The 26315-nt window shown below is 32.9% G+C and overlaps 1 protein-coding gene across 1 annotated transcript; it reads left to right on the top strand.

Moving 5' to 3' along the window:
• The first annotated feature begins 1702 nt into the window (after window positions 1-1702).
• On the top strand, window positions 1703-25974 carry LOC114329856 (ubiquitin domain-containing protein UBFD1). Its single transcript, XM_028279115.1, has 6 exons — window positions 1703-1854; window positions 1997-2290; window positions 8023-8174; window positions 10728-10850; window positions 16177-16365; window positions 25556-25974. Exons 1-6 carry the CDS (start codon window positions 1842-1844, stop codon window positions 25664-25666), a joined length of 882 nt encoding a protein of 293 aa, XP_028134916.1. The 5' UTR covers window positions 1703-1841; the 3' UTR covers window positions 25667-25974.
• The last annotated feature ends 341 nt before the right edge of the window (window positions 25975-26315 follow it).

Genomic DNA, 26315 nt, shown 5'->3' with positions numbered 1-26315 from the left:
ACATTTCGAATACCTCTAGCCTTTTCGATAATGTTTCCGTTATTGTCCAGGTCTCTGCTCCATACAACAAGACTGGAAATACATAGCATTTTAGCAGCCGTATTTTTAGTGGGACAGATATGTCGCAATGATTGAATATATTTCTCATGTTAAATGTAGCTCTGGCCTTTTCAATTCTACATCGTATTTCGGTTGTTTGATCCCATTTCTAGTTGACGACTGTTCCAAGGTATACATATACTTCTACGTGTTGAATTGGTTTTTTATTTTCAATTGTCTGGCAGGTTTTTGAGTTTTGCTCACCAGTGTCCATTTTTGTTTTATTTATGTTGATGGTTAAAATCTCTTTTTTCACTCGCTCTTTGTAGGTACCCGGGTATGACAGGCCTGTCGATACTGCTAGCAACCACAACTGTATCGTCTGCATATCGGTTTATCTAATTATTACTCCAGTAAATTTCAATATTTTTTTTTACTTACGGAAATATTTGACATAAATTAATCAATGATTATACAATATTGTTTTGTCTACAATTTTTTTATTAGGATAATGCCTCAACAAATACTAATGGCCATTGGCATGTGTAATGTGTGTAAAAATGTCGACGTCATCGTCTTTACAAAGAGACGCTAATTGTATCCGAACAATGCATTATTTTCGGCCCTATAAAAATTAAATTTGCCAGAAATTAAATTTGCAAGTGAATAAAACTGAAATTGTTTTTAGATCCGCCCCACATAACATACTAGAGCTTACTGATGTTATTTATGTATTATGTCAAAACTAGTATAATCCCCCAGTAAACACTTTGAGTCATTTTGAACCTCGTTTAACTTTCAACCATTCGTATAACGTCACGGTTTCAAGCATAAAAAATGTATATTTGTATTGTTAAGACACTGTGACGTTATACAATCATGATTGAAAGCGAAAGTCAAACAAGGTCCAAAATGCGTACTGGGAGGGGGTGGGGCCACTTTTCTAAACAAAACCGCGTGATTCATCGTATTTCCGTGGTTACAAAACTCGTTTTCAATTGTTTGTAGATTTTCTTAAAATCCGGCAAACGCGCATCTGTCTCCATTTAATACATCACTGCTGCCATCTACTAAATGACACGTGAACTCATCTTCTCATCTATTAAGTGACAGCGGAACTAATTTATCACTAGAAAAATGCCAACTTATTGCTGTAATTTCAACAAAATCCCCAGATTGCAGCTTTTAACTAAAATTTTTACTTTTAGGTACAGTTAATTTAAAAATTATGGCAGTATGGACAATGAAATTTTGTTTAAAATAAAGCTTTTTGCATAGTTAATCGTTTCTGATAGTTATTTTCCACCCAAGTTCAAAAATTATTATGCAAAACGAATTTTTATAGCAAGTTACTAAGTAAGTTATGACATGGACTCCTTTAAGTACAGTTATAAAAAATATACTGCTTTCTTTGGAAATTTTAACTAGATACTATTAAAATAGAAAGTCTACAGTTCACGTACATACCCCTAAGTTGAAGATTGGTTTTGAAATAGTGACGGTAACTGTACCTAAAAACTATATAAATTTTAACATTGTGTCATACCACCTTAATATAATTAAAAAAAAACATAGTTGAAACAGATTTTCATATATTGATATTCAAAATTCAAATAAACTCATGTCATGTCATGAAAAATGTAATTCTGTTACCTATTTTTTTACTGTAGTGGCTAAACTGCAGCAGCCGTCAACTGTCAACTTCAAAGTCAGATGGTTGAAATGCAAGTAATCTTATTCAAAGAAAACAGTTTAATTTAAATAATCTTATTCTGATTGTAGCCAACGATATATTTTGTAAAATGGAATGTCTAGGTGAGTTCCATTAAACTGTTTAACTACAGTCACAAGTTTTAGTAAAAAAAAATAAAATCCATCCATCTTGTGCTTTGTGGCTATAGGTTTTTTACAGGGAAAATAGATTTTTATTGTTTAAAAAAAGCATATTATATTTTAGACCCGGAAAATAAAAACGGAGAAGAAAAGCACTTAAATAGTGTTGAAGTAACAAATACTAAAGAAGAAGATGATAGACTAACAGAGCCGTCTGAATCTAAAATTCCTAAAACTGATGTCAAAGAAAATACTGTAGCAAATCCCGTAGAGGCTGTGGAAAGTAAGGAGAACGATTTGGTAGAAAAAAGTGATCCTGTTGAAATTAAAGTGATATATAACAAAAAAAAGTATGATATCACAACAACTTCCAATACCACAATCTTAGAACTAAAAAAGCATTTACAAGATTTATTAGGTATGTAGTTTACAATTTAGGCCGTCCGCACATGAATCTACTAAAAAGAAACGAAACTAGTTGGTATAAGTACGATCACCAACTGGTTACTAACTGTCATTTGCACACTATGCTACTGAAAATTAATAAAAATGAGTCAGTTTTCAATTATAGCTTTGTTATTAAATACGGTGTTCACATTTTAAACCTTTATTTGATTGTTGTCACTTTAAAAATGTCTAGTGATTCAAGTGATAAAGAAATCAGTAAAAATTTACAGAAAGGGTAGACCTTGAAAATGCCGTTTTTTTAGGGACTTAGCCTAAAAAGTGAAAAATGCTTAAATTTTACTGTTTTCTTTGGGGGAAATTAGTAGAAGTGCAAAAAAATTAAGAAATAATTTTAAAAAATCAAAAAAATGTAATAATAACAAAAAAAATTAGGTGAAAATGCTACAAAAGTATATAATATGTCTTAATAAAAAAAGTAACTGACACATAATAAATATAACTGATTTTTACAATTAAATTATGAAAAAATATGTAATATTGGTTAAGATAATCAAGCTTTTTAATATTTCAAAACAATATGGCAGACATGCGCAAAAAAGTCAAATTTGCATCACCTTCAACAGTGTTGCCAATTTTAACCTTTTAAAAGATCTAAAAATTTAATTAAAATTACTTACGTTAAATGTGAATGCAATCTTAATAGCTTCCAAAAAGGTCCCTTTCATTGCCTATAGAGTAAAACCACACTGTTTTGGTGCTTTTTACCTTTTGTGACAAGTCTATTACACTTAAATTTACTTTCTGCGTTAATTGTTAATTCTTTACAGCACTTACACACCATTTTGTCTCTTATCACACAATGCTCAACCATAAAACTCATCACTTTACCTTCTTTTAATGACAAAGCATGGCTTTGTGTAAATAGCAAGTCACACCCAAAACACGCCATTATAAATTTTTATGATGCAATGCGAACTTACATACAAACCAACAAGAAATGGTTTAAAAATGTGTAATACGTCGATCTTGCGATATACCAATTTCTCACAAAAAGTTGCCAAATTTAGGGGTTTGAAAGAAATTCTTTGTTATTATAACATAAGACGCAAAAAGCAGAAGGGGGTATTGGGTACATCCCTACATGTAAACAATATTAAATGCAGAGTGTTTGTTGCTGCAAAAGAATTACAAAGATTATGTTTCTGCATTTTGTAGGGTGTCAAAAGGATCACGTGTACATTTAGTATAATTGCTTATTCTTCTCTCCATTTCTCTTTCATTAGCATTCCAAGCGTTTTCAGTGATGTCTTTGCACGAATATTCATTCAACGTATAGTCCATATAAGCACGGATATTTTCCGCTTCTTGTATTAATTTTATGATCAAGGAGTGTTCTGTCAGTTTCGTCATTTTGAGTGATGATTTTAACTAATAGAATAATGATATCAAAACAAACTAGAAACTAGTCGCTAAGTGACTTGCACCTCTAGTCACTACCAACTGATCACTTAAGATCACTTACATATTACAGACCGGTTACTAACTAGTAGCACTGTGTGGAGATACTCAGTAAAATACATGGACAATAACTAATAAGCCACTGATTGGTAACTAAAGTTAGAAACGGTTTCTTTTTAGTAGCTTTATGTGCAGACAGCCTTACTTTTATAGGGAATATACAGTATTAATAAAGAAATGTGGATCATTGTTTGGATCCTATAAAATACTTTGAGATTGGAAATGTATTTTTTGCTGAAAGTTCTACACCGTTAACACAAAAGATAGAATATCTGTCTATTTTTAAAATTATCTTCTTTTTAATGTGCAACATTGGGATTATCCGACATTGGCAATCACCATTGGGAAGGCTTCTCCATATTCGTCAACATGCCCTGCATCTGATATCTGAGTCCATTCATGATTGTTTTTAACCAAGAAAGTTGTTTTCTTCCTACATATCTACTGCCATCTATTTTGCCTTTAAGGATCAGATGTAGTATTCTATATGGATATGTTCCAAATAAGACATTTTCTGGTGTTTAACATTCTTTAGCAATTCTCTATCTTTATTTATTTATTTAAAACACGGGATAACCCCATTAACAGTTAAATTACAATACAATATCAGTTAGGTTTCAAAACATAAATTACCTATAATAGTATAGAATCAATAACAAAAAGTTACATTTAAAAAGTTCACCACATACCAAAAACATACAAAATATAATAAGAACAAAATTCAACAATACCGTACATATATATCACAAAGCAAGAGATCTTTTGAACCTAGTTAAATTCATTTAATAGCCCCATGTATCTATCCAATGGGTTGTGAATACCATATGTTGTTCTGTGGAAAGGAATGTTGAAAACATTGTGGTAACGTAGAGCTTGGTTTGGAACCTTAAAGTTAATGTGATTTAACAGGTTTGGACAATCAATAAATCCATGTATCACGACGATTCTTAAGTGGCGGTAAAGGTAATTGTTGTTCAATAGAGGAATAATCATGATTTCTAATGGTAGTGTGAACATGGTAAGCACAATATCTCAAAAATTTATGTTGGATCCTCTCGAACATATTGATATGGTTTTGATAGTAAGGGGACCAAACTACCGAACAGTACTCCAACAAGGATCTAACAATTGAGCAATAAACCAATCTCGTTGCTACCACAGAAAAACACTTACAATTTCTCATAACAAAACCTAGAAGCTTAGATGCCTTCACAGAAATAGTATTAATGTGTTCTACAAAAGAAAGTTTTTCATCCATAATGACACCTAAGTCTTTAATGGAAGAAACGTGATTGAGTGGTTAGTTACATATAGAATAACTTGTTTCAACCCTCCCAACCTTATGTGTAAAACTTATGAAAGAGCACTTATTGGTGTTTAAATTAAGTCTATTTTGAACACACCAGGCATGTAGACAGTCTAAATCCTCCTGTAGCAAATCTTGGTCTCTAATTGTTTCTATAACTCTCCAGAATTTTAAATCATCAGCAAACATTAAACCCTTACTATTACGAAAGCAGTCAATTATATCATTAACAAAGATGTTAAAAAGGAGAGGTGAGGTATGACCACCCTGAGGAACTCCAGAGCTTACTTTTATTTCATCAGAGAGATGACTACCAATCTTCACCCTTTGACTGCGAACCTGTTAAGTAATTTTTTATCCACTCCACAAATTCAGCATGAAAACCAAACAAGACCAACTTACACAAAATAACCTGATGATCCACACGATCAAAGGCCTTAAAGAAATCTGTGTATATTGCATCGATTTGCTTACGATCCTCCATCTGAGTAAGAAGGTCAGACTTATAGCATACCAAATTTGTTGCAGTGGACTTATTTTTGCAAAAACCATGTTGTGACTCAGATAGTAAATATCGACAAGACCAAGAAAGCTGCTTACCTACAAGGCAGTCAAACAGCTTAGGAATAGCAGATTGGATGCTGATACCACAGTAATTTTCAACATTATCCTTCAGACCACTCGTAAATACAGGTACTATATAGCTTTCCTTCCAGGCCATCAGAAACGTCGAAGTTTCCATGGATTTATTAAATAATAAAAATAATGGCACAACAATCGTACAAACACACTTTTTCAGCAGGAAATTAGGGACGCCATCTGGACCAGTAGCGAGCTTATTGGGAATCGAGCTAATACAATTAAAAATATCAGAAACAGAAATAGGATGTGTATGAATGCTTACATTTGAGTTTTTAATTTCGGAAGTTGTAGGTATTGAGAGTGATTGTTGTTAGGTATGTACACTGTCTGAAAGAAATTCATAAACAACTTGGCTATATCTAGACCATTACAAACTGTATGTTCCCGGTAAAATAAGGAATTAGGTAAATGATGACCTGACCTTTTGACATTAATATACTTCCAAAGGGATTTAGGATTATTAATTAGGTCTGACTCAATCCCTCTAATATTGTTGTTAAAACATATATCAGATAAACGTTTACATTCAGCTCTAAGACGTGAAATATAATATATATCTTATATCTTTGTTGATCCTCATTAGTGTTTCTTGCTGTCCAAGGTATCTTCAACATCCGTCTATAAATCCACATTTCCAATGATTCAATTCTGTTCATGGCCAATACTTTTATGTAGTGTCTACACTTCTGAACCATCCAGAAGTATAGACCAAACATAAATATGACTTATTCTTGTTTAAAGTTTAAAAGACGGGATCACCCCATTACAGCCTTATAATAACATTATATTTTTAATCTGATTTATCTTATGACTACACTCTAAAATACAATACGTAGAAATAATTCTAGAGTTTACTATAAATCATGGTTTTAAATTGATTTAAACTTAAATTAAAAGGATCTATATCACAGTGACTATTCAAAATCTTAAGGCCCTATCAAATGGATTATTGCAGGCATAATTGGTAGGATGAAAGTTTATATGAAAAAGTTCAAAAGATCATAGTCATGCTGTGGAATATTGAAGCTTATTTTACTTAAAAGTTCAGGACATTGAATTAAATTATTTAATAATGTATAAATAAATACAGAATCAAACTGAATTCGTCTGTTATACAGTGTTGTTAGATTTAGTCTATGTAAATTACTTTTTTGTCTATATTTGCAACTGGAATTCCCATTTTGTAACCACAATACCTAAGAAACTTATTCTGAACTTTCTTAATGGAATTGATATACTAGTCATACATTGGAGACCAGACAAGCATGCTATATTCTAGTTGAGAGCGTACAAGAGAACAAGACACAACTTTCGTTACATCAATTGGGAACTCACTACAGTTTCTTAATGTAAATCCAAGAAGTTTAAGACCTTTCAATGTAATCTGTGAAATATGGTCATTGAAATTAATGCTTTCATTAAAAGTAATGCCCAGGTCTCTAACTTGATTTGTATATCTTAAGTTAACATTATTCATAAGATAGTTTGAGTCATATTGTTTATTCCCCCTAAAAAAACTGATATAGTTGGTTCTCTAAACTCAGACGCAAATGGCTAATGATTTTAGTACGTAACTTTTTTGTTTTTTGCCAATTTTAACAAAATTTGCAAAATTACTAAATATTTAGTAATTATTTTTTTGGCAATTTTGTCAAATTGGCAAAATTACTAGCTTAAATCACTAGCCAGTTGAGTCTGAGTTTAGCGAATGGACTATATAATAGCATTTATTGATATTTAATTTAAGATTATTCTGTATACTCCAGTCCCATGACCTGTCAATATCCTTTTGCAATATATGTATGTCAGCTATAAATTTTATACATCTATATAACTTAAAGTCATCTGCAAAAAGTAAAACTGATGATTCAAGATTATCAGAAATATCATTTACTTATAAAGAGATTACATAGTAATGGTGAACAGTGGCCTCCTTGGGGGACACCTTATAAAACCTCAAATGATTCAGACAGGAAATGTTTCACCCTTTGTTTTCGATCCTTTAAAAAACTTGATATCCATTCTATGGCCTCCTTAGTAAATCCTAAATTTAGGAGTTTTGCAAGCAAAATGTCAAAATTGACTCTATCGAAGGCCTTGGAGAAGTCAGTGTAGACTGAGTCTACTTGTTCCTTCCTCTCCAATGCCTCCAACAGATCCATTTCATACACTGCCAAGTTAGTAATAATGGATTTCCCAGCTGCAAACCCATGTTGAACTACAACCTACAATAATAATTTCTACCTACAGTTTTACTGCATACATTATCCTTTTAGGCGTTCCAGATGCAATGCAGAAACTTATGTATAAAGGACTTTTGCAAGATACTCAAACTATTTCTAATTCTGGTATCACAAAAGGCTCAAAAATTATGTTGGTAGGTTCTACTTTAAATGATGTCTTAGCTGTTTCATCTGTCACCAAACAGGTAAGGTTTTATATCAACAAATAGGTATGAGTTATACAAGGAGATATTCGAAATGCCTCTTTTTATAGCATACCAATTCATGTTTGATTAAGAACATATAGTAGTGAGTCATCAATATAACTTCGGGAAAAAGTATCATACCTTTTTTCCTAAGGTCTGTGAAACTCCGGCAACAGTGGTAATCTTTGACATTATCTAAGATCAATATTTTGACAATTAAAAACATAGGCATTTTTGGCATAGGCGCGCTAAATGGAAGTAATAGAAAACCATTTTGTTATTAGTAAATAAATATTTATAAAAATACATAAACCAAAATGGGTGAAAATTTTATGTTAGCATAGGTATTTGCACGAAATACTAATAATAAATAATCATTTCGTTGTGAAGCAAACAAGAGCCATCGTATTATATTAAACTATTGATAATATTTTAGAATAGAAAATCCTCCTAAAACTTTAAATTATACTCGCATTAGAATTCGAAATATTTTTATGTAAAATATACTTATCTACCTACATATAACGAAAACTCACAATTAACAATAATCTATTTTTTCAAATAGACCAACAACTTAATTCTATTACACAAAAATATAATGAATTAACTATAAATAAACACTAAATAGATAATACACTACTGCACAGATATCGATGAAGATAACAGAACAGATAAGAGAAAATCTGACGCAGTTTTGTCAAAATGACAGTGACAGTTTCTCTATGTTGCCTAATTAGTTTTTAGTTATAATATGTTCGATTTCTTGTTAGAAATAAAAAATTTTAGTAGGTCCAAAATGGCACAAAATCTAGGCATGGGATAAAAAAGTTTACTTGAAGAAAGTGTATTTTTTTGTTCTTCTTAATGGCGGTACAGGCTCGTTTTTTTTAATATTGTATTTATTTACAGAATAATTTCCACATATTAATATATTTTCTCAAATTGGGCTCTGTACCGCCATTATTTATTATATTACGAAAATGTGTGCCATATATCTTGACAAAATATTCAAAATTACAGCCGCAATCTTGGACCGCGTTTGTTGCTACCTGTTGATCGCTACTGTTGCCTCTTAAACAAAAGTGAATCAATTTTTGTGTCCAAGTCCAATACCTATATTATAGGTTCTCATATAGATAGCAAATACATAGTAGAAAAAAGTATTTATAAAAATTTTATGTAGCTATAGACTACATATTTTATAATTAATCATAAAGATTATGGCTGTTTTCAAATAGAGTCCCAGAGAAAACTTCATGCTTGCTTATGTGAACTTCTTTGTTTGTGGTCCAACGTCATTTTTGTAGAGGCTTTTGTTCTCTTGTTGTTCTCAGGTGCATAAATTGCTATAACATTTAAGGCTTTGACTTCTAGTTTATCATTGTGCAGAGTATTTTTCGGAGACATATTTACAGTCTTCTGCTTGGTTTGTAAGTTTCTGGCATACTAATAGACTCCATCTTATTCCATGTGGTTCCTTTTGCAACACCGCTGTAGAACATTAAATAATTATCTTAGATAATTTGGCCTTTCCCCTTTTCCTTTTCCTCTTTAAGTGCACAGATATCACTGTTCTTTTCTTTAAGTTCTTTGGATATTTCTTGTTCTTTTGTGGTTAGTAATTTTACTTTACTTGACTTACCTTCATACATGTATGACACAAAAGGTTAATAAATTATTTATTTATTATTTACTTGTATCTATTAGTATTATAGGAATATTTTTTCCTTTTTCTCGCATTGGTCATCATCTTTGAATCCTTCCTGTTTCGAGGCACAACCCTGTCTCTATGAGCAAAATATTTATAGTCCTTCAGTAGGATGGTAACCTTTCTAAAGACTCCCTCCTCCTTTAGTCGTGTTTGGAACCGGCAACAGTGCATGGCAACCGGCATGGACTTTATGTCATTCAGCCAGCACAACATGAGGTACTTAGTGTCATGTGTAGTGTGTGTGTTGAGTAAGTGTCTTGTTACTTTGCAAAGTCGACGTCATTGTCTTTGCAAGGAGACGCTAATTGTATCCGAACGTCTGCGGTCCCTCCGGTGAGTACCGATCCCTAGATTGGCAGTTAACGGGTTAAATGACCATAGTCCAATATTGTCAAAAATAGAAATCGAAATATCTAAACCGAGCTGAGACATGTAAAATGTAATATATTACAAGTTAAATGTAATATTTCATTAAAATTATAAAATCGGATCATCTTTTTATATCTGTTTCGTGACGGATCTTCAAATACAAAGTTCAAATGTCTTTAGCTGGTACTAAAAAATCATGCTGGTAGTAAAAAATCACGCTAAATCACATATATTTAGATCACTTATACTAATATATTATATATGCTTTGGTATTCAAATATCAATAAAAAAAATTTACCTCATTGTTTTTACACAGAATTTTGTTTTTTCCTATATTACTAAGTATTTGCATATATTTTCTTTATGTATATTTTTTAATCTATGTAAATTTTCTCTTTAAAAATAAATAAACAATATGTGCAAACAAATAACATTTATTTTTATACAGGGTATTGATTTGTGATCATTTTTAGGATGTAGTCGAACTTGAAAAGGCCACTACATCAAAGGAGCCCCTAAGTAAACAAAAAATTCACCGTAAAGTGTTAGACAAAGGATTACCAGAAGACGTCATGCCTGGATTAAAAAATATTAAGGTTTATTATAGGTTAAGATAACAAAGGCATAGGTGCTGACTTAAGTCATATATTCAAAATGTTGTTAATTTTTATCGCAGCCAAATGCAGTTAAAACTGTTGATGGTTATCGCAGTCAAATTCTTTTTGATGGTCAATAAAACATGCTTATACTCCTATGTTCATGTCTCTGCATCGTTGTGTTATCACATTTAAGACAAAAAGAACTTCTCATATTCCTAATTCGTTTCGTAATCCAAATTAAGTGTCACTCACTTGAAACTGTCTAGATCTGCCACTGCTATAGTTATTAGGAATCAGTATTACTGTTTTAACTTTATATCCATAATTTTTCCTTTGACCACTTGTTTATTACCCAGTGTTTCTTGGTACAGATGATAATGGTAGGGGAGCCCAAGCGGGGATTTTTGCAGTTACTCGAGTGCGTCAGATTATCATATGGGGAGAAACCTGGTGCCCTGCAGATGTACCTCTACCATATATTGGCTCTTAACACAGGGGCGTTCGTTAAGGGGGACCCGAAAAAAAATCTATCCTTAAATATACTCGAAATTGTCAGATTAAGATAAAGTAAGTTAAGGACGTGCAAAACAGTGTATATTTAAAAAATCTGACGATTTGAGCGGGGCGTAAGGAAATGGGTGAGTTAAAAAGTTTCACAAAAAAAAGCGAATAATTCGCGAAATGACTGTTAGCAAAAACTAAAAAATACGTGTTCAATATTTTTCAAAAATCTGTCGAATGATACCAAACATGACCCCCACGGAGAGGGGTGGGGGTAAATTTAACATTTTAAATACAAATCCCGCGATATTTCGCAAAATAAACATAGATCGAAAAACTGCAAAATACACTTAATCAATATTTTTTGAAAAATCTATCGAATGGTACCAAACACGACCCCCCACGGAGGTGGGGTGGGGGGTTACTTTACAATCTTAAATAGGAGCCCCAAATTTTTATTCCAGATTTCGATGCTTTACGTAAAAATAAGCAACTTTTATTCGAAACATTTTTTCGAATTATGAATAGATCAATAGATAGCGCTATAATCTAAAAAAAACGATTGTTGGAAATGGAAAATTAAATTAAAAATGGAAAGTCCCCATTAAAATGGAAAATTTTACTCAACTTTTTTTGGTTTTAGGACCTTCTCTTATAAAAGTCTATATAATTTTATCAGAGTTTTATTGGATCAGAAACTGAATTCATAAGAACTGCGATTTCTTGTGTTGATATTAACACGTTAAGCCCCGCGTGACACAGATGCTGTCTCACAGTGCTGTGATCTTCCTGGACCGCGTGAGCTTACGGGTGTGTCTCACAGCTAAATTTTACATCAGACCGCGTGAGCAGATGAAGAGACACGGTGCAGTCTTATGTGTTATGCCATTGAATAACGCCGGTCGAGGGGAACACTTCAGTGTTTGCGGTTTCAAAATAGGATAATTTGATGTCAAGTTATGAATCATAAAAAACAGCCATAAGTATGATACTTGTACAAATATTTATTCTAAACAAAAGTAAATCTAAAGCCCGCACTTCGCTCTCGCCGAAGTCGATCGAGGTTCAACAAGTACGAGAGTGTAGACGGCCACCTTGTGTAACTTTGCCTAACTTCGTTTTACTTCCGAAATATGTCGGTCTGGTCAAAGGGATCTTTGTCGGTATCGCACCGCTCTTTGGTGGTATCGCACTTCGAAGGAGTGTGTAGAGAGGGTACTTCGGACTTCGGTCAACTTTGGCGAAGTAACTTCGCCGAGAGTGTGGAGCTCGTTTTAGGTTTGTTTTATAATCATTGTAAAATTATCTAAATAAATCATCTGCATCTGATAAATCAGTGCTGCCAAACGGGTTACTAATATCTTCATCGTATAGTTTTTTGATCCGAGCTTGTTTAGCTTCAAAAGAAAACATAGTGCGCTATTTATAACACTTCTCAAATTATGCGTTCAACAACTACTTGGTAAAGTAATGCATTATTCACAAGTAACCTTCAACGCTTTGATTTAGTCAAATAAGAACCGACAAGCCATCAACAATCATCGACAACATCTGCACTCCAGACCGGTTGGCATCTAAACATTCCGTATATGTATTTGGACCATAGGAGTTTTCTATTGGTTCGTTGCAGCACGCGGTAATATTTTAACCAATAGACGGCGAGGTTCCAGATGCATATACGGAATGTCAGTCGGTCCCAAATTCATATACGGAATGTTAAATATCGTACACCGAAAAAGATAAGTTTTTTTAGAGTCTTTTAAAAGGAGATTGATTTTAAAATACTTGTTACTGTATTATTAAATAAAAATAAAACAATTATAGTATTTTGAATGTTATTTGGTGCGAAATTCATATGCGGAATGTTAATTATTCGTAGACCAAAAAATGGGACTTTTTATTAATCAGTTAAAGGAGACTGATTTTAGAATACCTATTTTATTAATGTATTATTAAAGAAAAATAAAACAATGATTAGGTACCTATTTGGTGCGAAATTCATAAATGGGAGGTTATAGATTTGAGAGACATATTTCTTTATTTGGCTAAGGTTTCGCTTTCTCAGAATTTTTAATGACTTGCACGTGTTTCATTCACAGTCATTTGTTTCGAGTTTCTGTCATGTGTCACATAATATTAATATGTACGACATACGTTATTGGTATATACAATAATACAAAACAAAAACGTATGACGTAGATATATTAATATTATGTGACACATGACAGAAGCTCGAAACAAATGACAATCGATGAAAAGCCCTATATATCAATTATGATGTCACTACCTGTATCATAATGAACTTTATTATGATACAGATTTCCATTAAGATACAGATTTTTAACTAATAGGGCTTTTCATCGATTGTCATTTGTTTCGAGCTTCTGTCATATGTTTTATAATCTTTGTAATATAATAAATATACACGGATTATACGACATATGACAGAAGCTCGAAACAACTGACTGTGAATGAAAAGCCCTATAGAATCGCGATATGACATTCGCGATAAAGGTGGCACACGCGCAGTAACCAATGGCGAGTCAAATACATACGCTTTGACAGTTCTCAATATGTAAACAAACTGTCAGACTGACAAACTACTTAATTTGTTTGCGTTACAAAATTAATAAATTTGAATATATTTTTTTGTGAATGATCATAGAACAAAAATCGTGTATACAACTTGCATTTAATTATCATTATGACGCTCGTACTCTATACGAAACTCGTTTCGTATCCTTTATACTCGCTTCATAATGACCATCATTAAATGCTCGTTGCATAATATACTATTAAAAACCAGTCTCATTTTAACTGGGTTTAATAAAAATCGTCTTTTTGTTCTACGGCTAAATATTCGTAGAACAAAAAAACGATTTTTATTAAACCCAGTTAAAATGAGACTGGTTTTTAATAGTATCTAATCATTGTTTTATTTTTCTTTAATAATACATTAATAAAATAGGTATTCTAAAATCAGTCTCCTTTAACTGATTAATAAAAAGTCCCATTTTTTGGTCTACGAATAATTAACATTCCGCATATGAATTTCGCACCAAATAACATTCGAAATACTATAATTGTTTTATTTTTATTTAATAATACAGTAACAAGTATTTTAAAATCAATCTCCTTTTAAAAGACTCTAAAAAAACTTATCTTTTTCGGTGTATGATATTTAACATTCCGTATATGAATTTGGGACCGACTGACATTCCGTATATGCATCTGGAACCTCGCCGTCTATTGGTTAAAATATTACCGCGTGCTGCAACGAACCAATAGAAAACTCCTATGGTCCAAATACATATACGGAATGTTTAGATGCGACCGGTTGAGACATCCGTGTCTCTCACTTTTATTGCTATAGGAGGTCTGGCTATTAAATAACGAGACTGCGCGCGCAGAAGGCGTCCTAGAGGGGAAGAGTGGGAAACGAATGCAGCATTGGATAGCTGGAAGTGTCTACTCTTCCAGTACGAAGACACGTGTTTGTTGCTGTAGTAGTATTTTTCTGTAGAGGTTAGAAAAGGACGTGTTTTTTTCTCGTGTATAAACGGTTTTCTGAAGGCCGAGAGAGCGCCGAAGCTGACCAACGTCCAGGTCGACCTGTCTCTGTTTCAACTCCGCAAACAGTGACCAAAATAAATGAAATTGTGCGCGGAGATCGTCGTATGAGCATTCGGATGATTGCTGAGACTTTAAACGCCGATAAAGAAACTGTCAGAAAAATTTTACATGACGAATTGAACATGAAGAAAATGAAACTGTGCGAAGTTGGTCCCAATAAATTTGACCCCTGACCAAAAGCTCGTCCGTCAACAGATCTGCTCAGATTTTTCTGAGAGGTTACATGAAGAGCCTGAATTAATGGAAAACATCATCAGTTGCGATGAAACCTGGATATTCAAATACGATGTTGAAACTAAGCGACAATCCATGCACTGGAAAACTCCTGCATCGCCAAGAATGAAAAAAGCAAGGATGTCGAAATCAAAATTTAAAGCCATGCTAACCTTTTTTTTCGACATTAACGGCATCGTGATGACTGAATGGGTTCCAAAGGGTCAAACTGTAAACCAAACTTACTATTTGAAAGTTTTGGCAACGGTGCGAGAGCGAGTTCGTAAGAAACGGCCGGAGTTGTGGAAAAACAAGTCGTGGATCTTGCACCAGGACAACGCACCTGCCCATAATGCGCTGTCTGTGAAGCGTTATTTAGCCGCTAGAGGTATTCCAGTGCTCGAACACCCGCCGTACTCGCCTGATGTAGCACCCCGTGACTTTTTCCTGTTTTCGAAGATCAAGTCTGCCTTAAAAGGAATCCGGTTCGAGTCAGTGGAAGAGGTGAAGCGAAAAACGGCGGAGCTCCTAAAAGCTCTAACAAAAGAAGACTTCCAGCATTGCTTTGACCAATGGAAAAAACGAATGGAACGGTGTGTGGCGAGGGAAGGGGAATATATTGAAGGAGAGCATTCGATTGTAGAATAATTTTTAAAATAAAACTCATTTTCATAAGCAGTCTCGTTATTTAATAGCCAGACCTCGTATTTAATCATTTAAGTAAAATTAATTTCCGGTCCGCAGATCTCATAAAAATAATGTCATGCCGGGGCTGAACATGTTAATGTGTTATTTATGGGGATGAAAGTAGTTTTTTAAGCTTGAACTTCACTTATACTGTGTACTGGTCTGTAAAATATTACTACTTTTTATCATCAGTTAATTGCTTGGTACATAGTATGTGGTCATGCATTTTCACGTAAAAGTCAGCACCTATGAGCCAATTACACAAAATATTAACTCTATGATGTTACAGGAGGGATTACCGCCAGTACCTTTATCGGGAATGCTTAATAAGCACGGGGGAAAAGTTAGGTTAACATTTAAATTAGAAAGTGACCAGTTATGGTTAAGTACTAAAGAGAGGACTGAAAAATTACCTATGGGGTCAATTAAAAGTGTGATATCCGAACCAATTGAAGAACATGATGAATATCATATACTGGTAAGTAAGTCAGATACTTTATTAAACAATAACATGAAGTTGATTATAGTTTTAGAAAGTGAAAAAAAACATTACCTTTTATGACCAATAGGAAACAAGATTTCCATTGTTTATTAATATTAAAAGCAGAAAATTGAATGGGTTATAAATGAAGATCTAAATTTTATGATCCAACTTATAGGTAGCATATGCAGTGAAGGAGGAAAACATTATAACCCGTTTATTCTATTGATTATGTATTTTAGAAAGGAACTACAACGTTAACGGGGTTTTATTGTTTCATATAGTCAATGGACCTCTAAGTATGAAAAAACCGCGGAGCTCTACCATTTAAAGGGGTGCGTTTTTGAGAAAGGGGTGAATTAATCCCTAGGCACAGGGCGAATTAGGGTGAGTTCTATGAACTTTTAGTGCAAACACGTCTGCAGGAAAATTGTTCCAGGTTAAATTTACTATCGAAGAATCACATTTTAAAGTCCAAAATACTTTTGTTTTACAAAAATATATTCAAACGAAAACCAAGAAAAAAACACGAAAGATAGCAATTTTGTTTTTTCCCCATAATTTTTTTCCATGAGGATATAGGTATAGGCATTGCTTCACAGAACAAAAACTTCCATCCTTTGTCTTTAAAATGACGTATGGTAGAAGTCTCTATGATTTACTGTCTTCAAAGTATGATCTTTCAAAGTTCACCACTCAGAGCGATTTTGGGACATTTTCCTTGTTACTTCGCAAACATTGATCTGTACCTTTTTTCTACGCAGATTTAAGCATATGCAATGTGACATTTAAGGGGGGAAATAGGTTTAAGAGCCCGATTTTTCATGTTTTTTTGAGAATTTTTTTTAGGTCGAAATAAAATTTTCATTTTTTTTTAAACTTTGGGATCATTTTATACATATTCTAAAGTATATGTCCAAATTTTTTTGAGTTATTATATTTAAAAATAGAGCAGTTGTAGGCCTCAACCCGTGGACGTGCGCCGCACGAACATGTCGCTTGCGTGTCATGTAGAGGTTGTAATTTCCGCCTAAAATTAAAAATCCAAAAATTTTTACGTTTATTACAAGTTTCTCTTCGATATGAACCTCAAATCGGCTAAAAAAATTAAAAATTCGAAAAATTACGCAAGTTTGAAAAAAAAACATCAATTTTTACCGTTTTTTTTTTTCAGTTATCTGCCCTTAAAAATGCACTTAAACCCATTTTTTTATTCCGATTGGAGGTTCATATTGAAGACAATTTAATAACCAACAATAATCACTTTGGTTTTTTAAAATTGGTTCATTATTTTTTGAGCTAGACGTCACGCAAGCCGAAAAAAAGTCGTTTCGAGAAAAACGCGTTTGAAAAAAATCTCATAGATTGCGCTGTACGCGGGCGCGCTCCGTATAATTATCATAACTTGGGAAGGACTTCGAATTTTGCTTTGAAATTTTCAGAACACATTCTTGAATAGTAATACTATCGATTCATGCTAGTTTCAAAAATTTGAAATTTTGAAACCTCTAAACCTATTTCCCCCCTTAATAGAAAGAGAAGTCATTACCTTTAAAATGGTCTATCGTAGAATGCTGTATAGCTATTTTTAAGCAAGATATGGTTTTTCAAGATTTGATACTTTTAATGATTTTTGATATATTTTACGATTATTTTTAAATTTCTCATTATAACTTTTTTATTGTATATTTAGGTATATACATTGTGCAATAGAAAATAAAGCTTATTTTCTTTACTTTAAAATGGTGTATTGCAAAAAATTATGGGCCTATTTGTAAACAAGATATGCTTTTTAAAGTGTGACATATTCTTGTTCTCATGATCATTTTTCAGTGCGTCATTAATTATGACGTCATATACTGTATTGGCTGTGTCGAGACTTATTTCATGTAATTATTGACGAATCTGACAGATGCCACAATCGTACTTAGCCATAGGTGAAAAGCTTGTGGAATTAGTAATTTAGTAGATTTGATTTTTACACAATATGTTAACATGTAGGTATTTTTTATAAAGGGGAATATAATTAAAAAGTAAACAATATTGTTAATTAAATTTATAAATATGGAAACATTAAAAAATGACACAAAACTATCCATAAACTGTGTTTTTATCTTCTTCTCTAGGTGCTGTCTCCGCTTCAAAAGTTAGCAATCATCAGAGAGATCTTTATTTCTGAAACAGCGGCTCTAAATAATTCATTGTTATTACATCCAAACCAGTTCCTAAGGTTCTTCAGCCATGAGTTACGTCTCCTTACTATGGATCTTTTTCTTGCATAATGATCTGGAGTATTAGATATACATCTCTCATCACATGTCCCATATATCTCAGTTTTCTTCTTATTTGTTAGTTTTCGTTCCTTATGCGTAAGTCTCATTACCTCCACGTTGGCTATTCTATCTACTCATGAGATATTTAGCACTCTTCGGTACATCTCGAATGTCTCTAGTCTCCTCACGTCAATGACTAACTTTTAACGAACTAAATTTTAAACCAAAACACAAAATAATGCACAAAGACGTTGTGAAACACAAGTGAAGTCGAATTCGAAATTTCAAAATGACAGGTACACAAAATACTGACCTGAATAATAACCGTCACTTGACTCTTTGACACTTCTAAAAAATGGCCAAAATGGACGAAGTTTTCGTCAAATGTTCGTAATACGTGTATTTGATTGGCTAGAAAAAACGCGCATTCTAAATATCAACGAATCAAACGTAGGTTAGGAATAGACATCTTATGTATATAACCATTGTAATGCTGCATTATTTTTGTGTTTAATCACGGAGCTACCGCTTTTTCCGTCTCATCTAACTTAATGCATTAGAGAGAAATCGAAAAACTGTGACGCACTGAAAAATGATCATGAGAACAAGAATACATATGCAATAGGTCCCACCAAGTTGGAACTATATGGAAACCTTTTTTATTATTAACTTTATGAAAAAAAGTCATCCTTTATAAAATGCTCTGCATGGTTTAAAACCTAAGATGCAATTATCAGATATAAAATTTTATCAATAGTGTACGAGGTATGTTAAAAAATATGAATTTCGCTCAAGAGTAAAGTACCTTTATATTTCACAATATCGAAAAGTGTTATTAAGAAAAGTTATTTATAAATGAAAATTATGTTACAATGTGTAGTTATATTCTTCTAATTGAAAAAAATAAAAAAATATAAAAGTTTTCTCTATTTACGGATACCCTTTGACATCCTACGGATATTTTGTTTAAAAATAGTCCTAGAATTTTTTGCAATAAACCATTTTGTAAAGAAAATATGCTATTTTTTATTTTACGATGTATATAGCTAAATGTATAAGACAGAGAGTCATATTGAAAAATTTAAAAAATAATCATAAAAATCATTAAAAGTATAAATTCTTGAAAAAGTATAACTTGCTTAAAAATAGTCATACAGCCTTATAAAATAGACCATTTTAAAGACAATTAACTTCTCTTCCTACTAAATGTACCATTGCATATACCTAGAAATGCGTAGAAAAGAGTTACAGAACAATGTTTGGGAAAATGGCCCAAAAATGATGTGAGCGGCGAACTTTGAAAAATCCAGATTCGGAAACTGGAAATCCTAGGGACTTCTACCAAACGCCATTTTAAAGAGGAAGGATGGAAGTTTTTTTCGCTAAAGCAATACCTATACCTATATCTCTGTGGGAAAAAGTTATGGGGCCAAAAACAGAATTTCTTTCTTTCGTGTTTTTTTTTCTTGCTTTTCTTTTGAGTATATTTTTGTAAAAAAAATATTTTGGAATTTAGAATATGTTATTCCGATAGTAAATTTAACCTGGAACAATTTTCCTGTAGACGTCTTTGTACCAAAAGTGCATAGAACTCACCCTAATTCACCCTGTGCCTAGGGACTAATTCACCCCTTTCTCAAAAACGCACCCACTTAAATGGTAGCACTCCGCGGTTTCTTCAAATTTAGAGCTACATTGACCATATGAGACAGTAAAATCCCGTTAACGTTGTAGTTCCTTTTAGCTCTCTTATTTTGAACATAATCAATAGCCTAGTTAAAGTGATGGTACTTGTAAAATACCGCCACGGAAAGTGGAGGGGAGAACTGTCCGCTGCAATATCTCGGCTTGTTTCTTGGTATTGGTCATAGAAGTTCTGTTATTTTTTGGAAAGTTTGTTTTTCACCAGCTTTTCATTGAGCAAACTTACAAACGTGTGACATAAAAAAATATCAAAAGTAATATTTTGTAAGCTAAAAAGTCGGCCCTTTTTCAAACTGTTCCAATATATCAATGTTATTATAAATATTTGTAAGCTAAATATTTAATAAAATGTTAAAGGTTTTTTTAATATACCTTAAAAGTGAAGCCTCAAGGAATCGATTGCAATTTACAAGATACCTCTATAGTGACTGTTTGGGCAAGGGGCGACTACGAACTCCCCCACGCTACCTAGATTTTAATGGGTTCAGTTTTATAGTAGGATTAAAAGCGACTACGAACCACCCCACGCTACCTAGGTACTTAGATAATATTTTTGTGAACATATATAGTTTTTAATTTTACTTTATTGTATTCAAAAAGGAACCCAATTCCCAAAGCATGAGCGAAAATAATTTAAATGATTAAATAATGAAACTATAACAATATAATCGAATAAAGTTTATTTATAAATCTACATTAACTTATATACAATAACAAAAACTACAGTTAAACAATAACAATGCTTAATTCTAATGTCTGATTAGTGATAAAAATAAGTAAGAGTGAACACTATATTTTAGATTTTAAAAGTTAGCTGCATAATAATTGCAAACTGGCTTAAATGAAGTCTAATTTAGTAATGTTTTAATTAACGTAATATTCATTTAGCCTATTTTCAATAAAATCAACTTTCCTTTTTGCCGTTTCATTTTTTTTTTCGAATCTATGTGCAGTTTTAATTTTCACATAACTATACTTCTGCTTGAAAATTTAACAAAATGTCTGTAAATTTAAATATGTCAGGATGTGATTTATAAAAACATTCGTTAAATTTCGAGTGAAATGATTCACATTCGTTTGTAGTAATTATAAGAGATGATGAATTTGAAGCCCAAATGTAAGGTGGAAATGTTGAATCTTCCGTTAAATAATAATTATCAACTAGGTAATCACAAAATTCCAAAACTCTTGTCATCTTCTGGCATAATATTAAAAAGTTCATCAGAAAAAAAGTCACCAACATCATTTGGATCTAAATAAGGAATGCCGAAAACCAATTTTAAATATTTTCCAATAACAGTTTAATTTTTATATTCCGAGGACAAACCTTAATTTTGAATTTTTCAATACCAATTTTGTGTTAATGAAATTTGCAACAAAAAATAACAATGTCGGGCCACACTAACTTGGCTGCATTTCGAATTGCTATTTCAAAATCAGTAATTATTCGCTTCGGTTTGACATTTAAATTCAAATCTGTACATATTGTTATTAATGTATCAAAAGTACTTTTGTACGATTGCTGTGATTTATTTGGTAACAAACAAAATACTAGAGGAACATAAAAACCATTTTTGTAGCCATGTATAGTAAACATCTGACAAAAATATTTAGACCAGTATTGAAAAGTTCCATCTACATACAAAGAATCTACATTACACAAAAAGTAAAGATTTGTGAAACAACTAAAAATTGCGGAATTATTTTTCGTAGATAATAACAAGTTTTCACCTGTATTTGTTTTTAAATTTAAGTTCACTAACACTTATAGAACCCAGGTAGTTCATGGGGCAGTTAGATAACGCCGTGGGCAAGTACAGTTGTTTAAATAATCGTTCTCCAGGATAAAAAAATTGAATTAAAACTATTTGGTCGATCTGTTTGAAATTTGGTACACTTTAATCACTAATTAACTACCAAAATCTTGGGTGATAATGTTACATGTCATTATGCAAAAAAAACAAAGTTATTAATATTTATAAATTACCTACTGCAAAATAAGGGTTTTATTTTCAATTATCTCGGTGAATTGTTTATGTACTTTAATTTAGAAACTCTCAAAATTAAAGAACTTTTTATGATCTATAACATCGTATTGAACCAGTTTTCCCTAAATGTATAAGAAACGTTTTACAGGCGCTTTTCGCTGAGTGTTTAAAAAAAACAAAGCAAAATTAGCTGTACGTCTTCACGGAATTGAATTGTCATCAGCTACCCCACAAGTTAACAAAGAAAATCAATCTGCCGAAATTACCGGAAGAATAAGGTTAGCGTGGGCAGGATTTGGAAAATTGAGTTGGATCTTAAAAACACTCAAATATTTGAAAACCAGAGTTTACGATCAGTGTAATCTCCCTATACTCACGTATGGTTCACAGACGTGGACACTCACCAAGGCCAATTTTAATAAAATAGTAAAGGCACAAAGAGCGATGGAAAGATCAATGCTCGGGGTGAGGCGTCTTCTTCTTAACGTGCCCTGTCAAGTCCCCTTGACGTTGGCGATTAACATGGCGAGACTGTCTCTGTCTCGAGCTATTCTAAATAGTTGTTCTGCTTTCTTTATTCCTGTCCGCTCCGGGATATTCTTCAACCAAGAGGTCTGCTTAATGCCAATTCCTCTGCGTCCTTCGATTTTACTCATCATAATAAGTTGAAGAATATTATACCGGTCTCCTCTTACTACAGGTCCAAAATAGGCCATCTTTCTATATTTGATGTTATCAAGCAGCTCGCGGGCAGCATTTGCTCTCTTAAGGACTGCGACATTTGTCAGTCCATGGTATGTCAGTATGTGTTGTCAGCATAGCCGTGCATGGTATTCTCAGTGTACGTCTGTGCAGCCACATTTCAAAGGCCTCCAAACGATTAATGGTGGATATTTTTAATGTCCATGCTTCAACACCATACAAGAGGACTGACCAAATGTAACATTTAGTCATGCGCTTTCGAAGTTGAAGTTGCAAGTTATCATTACAGAAGAATGACCTCATTTTTAAAAATGTCGTGCGGGCTATCTCGATTCTACATTTTATCTCTTTATCTGGATCTAGTTGTTCAGTAATATGGCAACCAAGATATTTTAAACTGGGTACTCTTTGAATTTGACCATCAACATATAACCGTGAATCTTGATGGGCCAAACGGCTAAATACCATGTATTTTGTTTTTGAACAGTTTATGTTTAGGCCAAACTCTCTTCCCACTGTGTCAATGGCATTTAAAAGGTGCTGTAATCCATTCATATCATCACTTAAAATAACTGTATCGTCTGCATATCTGATTATATGTATCAGAATTCCATTAACTTTTACACCCCATTCCAAATTGTGCAGCGCTTCCTTAAATATTCTATCTGAATATAAATTGAATAACAGTGGGGACAGTATACAACCCTGTCTGACACCTCTTTGTATTTTGCATATTTCTGTTGATTTTCCATATTTATGCAAGCTGTCGCTGTTTGAAGCCAGTATAATTTTTCTATGATTCGTACATCTTGACTATCAACTCCTTTATCCTTTAATATTTTAATTAATTTGTGATATTATACTCGATTAAAGGCCTTCTCATAGTCAATAAATACAGCAAAGACGTCTTTCCTTTGATCTCGGCATTTCTGCAATAATACATTTAGTGCAAAGAGTGCGTCCTGAATTCCCAGTCCATTTCTGAAGCCAAATTGTGTTTCATCCTGGTCTTCTTCACATTTATCTCGTGATTCTACTGTGGATGAGACGTAGAAAGATTTTCAAAGTGTGGCTCATAAGGCTTATCATTCTATAATCACTACAGTTTTTCGGACGTTGTTTTTTTTGGTAGGGTTATGAATTCTGACTTTAACCAATCTTCAGGGATATCACCAGTCGAATAAACATCATTGAAAAGTTTGACTAGTATTCCAATGTTTTCCTCATTTATTAGCTTTAACATTTCTGTAGGTATGTTGTCAGGACCAACGACTTTCTTGTTTTTTGACAATTTTATAGCAAGTAGTATTTCTGATTTTAGTATTTCTGGTCCTTCACCTTCATCTAAAGTCTCCAGTTCTTCGGGTCTATCATCATTATACAGTTCATTTATATAATTATACCAGGTAGTTCGAATTTCGTGTTCGTCTATGATCATTTTTCCCGACGAATCGGTTATAGTATGTGGAGTTTTCTTATGATAAAGACCAGCTACTTCTCTAACTTTTTTAAACATATTAAACGTATCATGTTTTTCATTCAACTTTTCTAATTCCTTGCATTTATCCTCCATCCATTTTTCTTTAGCTACCTTTATTTTTTGTTTAATTAGTTTCGGTTTTTCTTTGTATTCTGTCTTGTTATCTTTCAGTTTTCTTCTCTGCTCCATCAATTCCAGGATTTCATCAGTCATCCATTGTAGTTTTTTGTGCCTCTGCATCGTTGTTGTATATTTTTCCAATACTTTCCAGGTAAGATCTTTAAACGTGTTCCATATTTCTATATTGTTTTCATTTGTTGAATTCTTTAGCTGATTATTCAGGTAATTTTCTATTAGCGTTTTGTTGGATGCTGAGATATGTAATTTTGGTGTTTTGGGGCTTTCTTCGACTTTTTTAGCTTCACTTGGATGTCAGCTATTAGAGGGTTATAATTTGAACCGATATCTGCACCAGGATATGTCGTTGATCTCTTGACACCATTCTTAAATCTCTTGTTTACTAGATTTACTATAATCTATCTGATTTCTAATTACATGAAGTGAGTTATCTTCTGGTCGAGACATATAGACAAAAAAACAAACAAATGGATTAGAAACAAAACCAAAGTAAAAGAGGCAGGAGAACATGCTGCCAAATTAAAATGGAGCTTTGCAGTATACAATGCCCGACTGAAGGATAAAAGGTGGAATCACGAAATACAACAATGGAGACCATGGTTAGAAAGGAGAAGCAGAGAAAGGCCACAAATGAGATGGGCTGATGACATAAAGAAGTTTGGAGGACACAACTGGAAACAGGTGGCGCAAAATAGACAACACTGGATTGAATTGGTGGAGGCCTATGTCCAAAGTTGGATTACTTAAGGCTGAAGAATAAAAAGAAGACCCCACAAATACCTTTTGAAGCCGTCATTTACCTGTATAAGATTTTTTCATGCTTTTTGTTTTCTATTGGCTGGCGTATAATATTTCCGACAAGATATTTGATAGTGTATTAAATTTTTGTTTATTTTTTTTAGGGTTTACAGCTAGGACCTACAGAAGCATCACGGTATTGGATATATTGGGTACCAGCCCAGTACATAGATGCTATCAAGGACGCCGTACTCGGAAAATGGCAGTACTTCTGATTCACAAGTGAAACAATTAAGTGTGAGAAATCGTATGTCCAAGTGGTATTCGAAAAATACTTGCAATGTGAATATATTGAGTGTCTCTGAAACCAACAAATTTCGTTCTACTACAAATTATTGTAACTAGATTTTATAATTTTATACATTTATAATTTGCTTGATATCGATAAAGTTGTGTTCGGTTTTTCCCTTTCTGTGTTTCTCCAATTCTCGAGACAAAAATTACTTGTAGGTATTTATCTCTTACATTGTGTTGATTCTTTGTTAAGCATCTATTTTAATAAATTGTTTTGTCATACATAGAATTTGGTGTCTTGGAACCTTTACTACAGTTGAATCCGTGGTTCTTTACCGGTGAGTCATAATTTAAAGCAGTGTTTCCCAAACGGTGGGTCGCGACCCAGTACCGGGCCATGAAAGCAAAATGCCGGGTCGCCTCGCCTCGTCGCTTCAGATCTTCAAGTGAACATGAATTTACACTGCGAAGTTCGTTGGCTATCAAGAGAGAATTTTTTAAAAGGACTTATTGAATTAATGGAAGAAATTTCACTATTCTTAGAACAACGTCCACCAACGGCTATGGATGCAATATTTAAATTTAAAGACAGTTTTCATTATGTCAATTGGTTAATCAAGGTAGCCTATC

The sequence above is a fragment of the Diabrotica virgifera genome, chromosome 7, assembly GCF_917563875.1.
Source record: "Diabrotica virgifera virgifera chromosome 7, PGI_DIABVI_V3a".
Classification (NCBI taxonomy): Eukaryota; Metazoa; Arthropoda; class Insecta; order Coleoptera; family Chrysomelidae; genus Diabrotica; species Diabrotica virgifera.
The sequence above is the reverse complement of the archived record's forward strand: the minus strand, read 5'-3'. Positions and strand labels throughout refer to the sequence as shown.

Bases quoted from the DNA above. Each gene is read 5' to 3' on its own strand.
- LOC114329856 (XM_028279115.1), top strand. The intron at 10,851-16,176 runs GTTTATTATAGG...ATGATGTTACAG, and splicing joins CTGGATTAAAAAATATTAAG to GAGGGATTACCGCCAGTACC. The intron at 16,366-25,555 runs GTAAGTAAGTCA...TATTTTTTTTAG, and splicing joins ATGATGAATATCATATACTG to GGTTTACAGCTAGGACCTAC.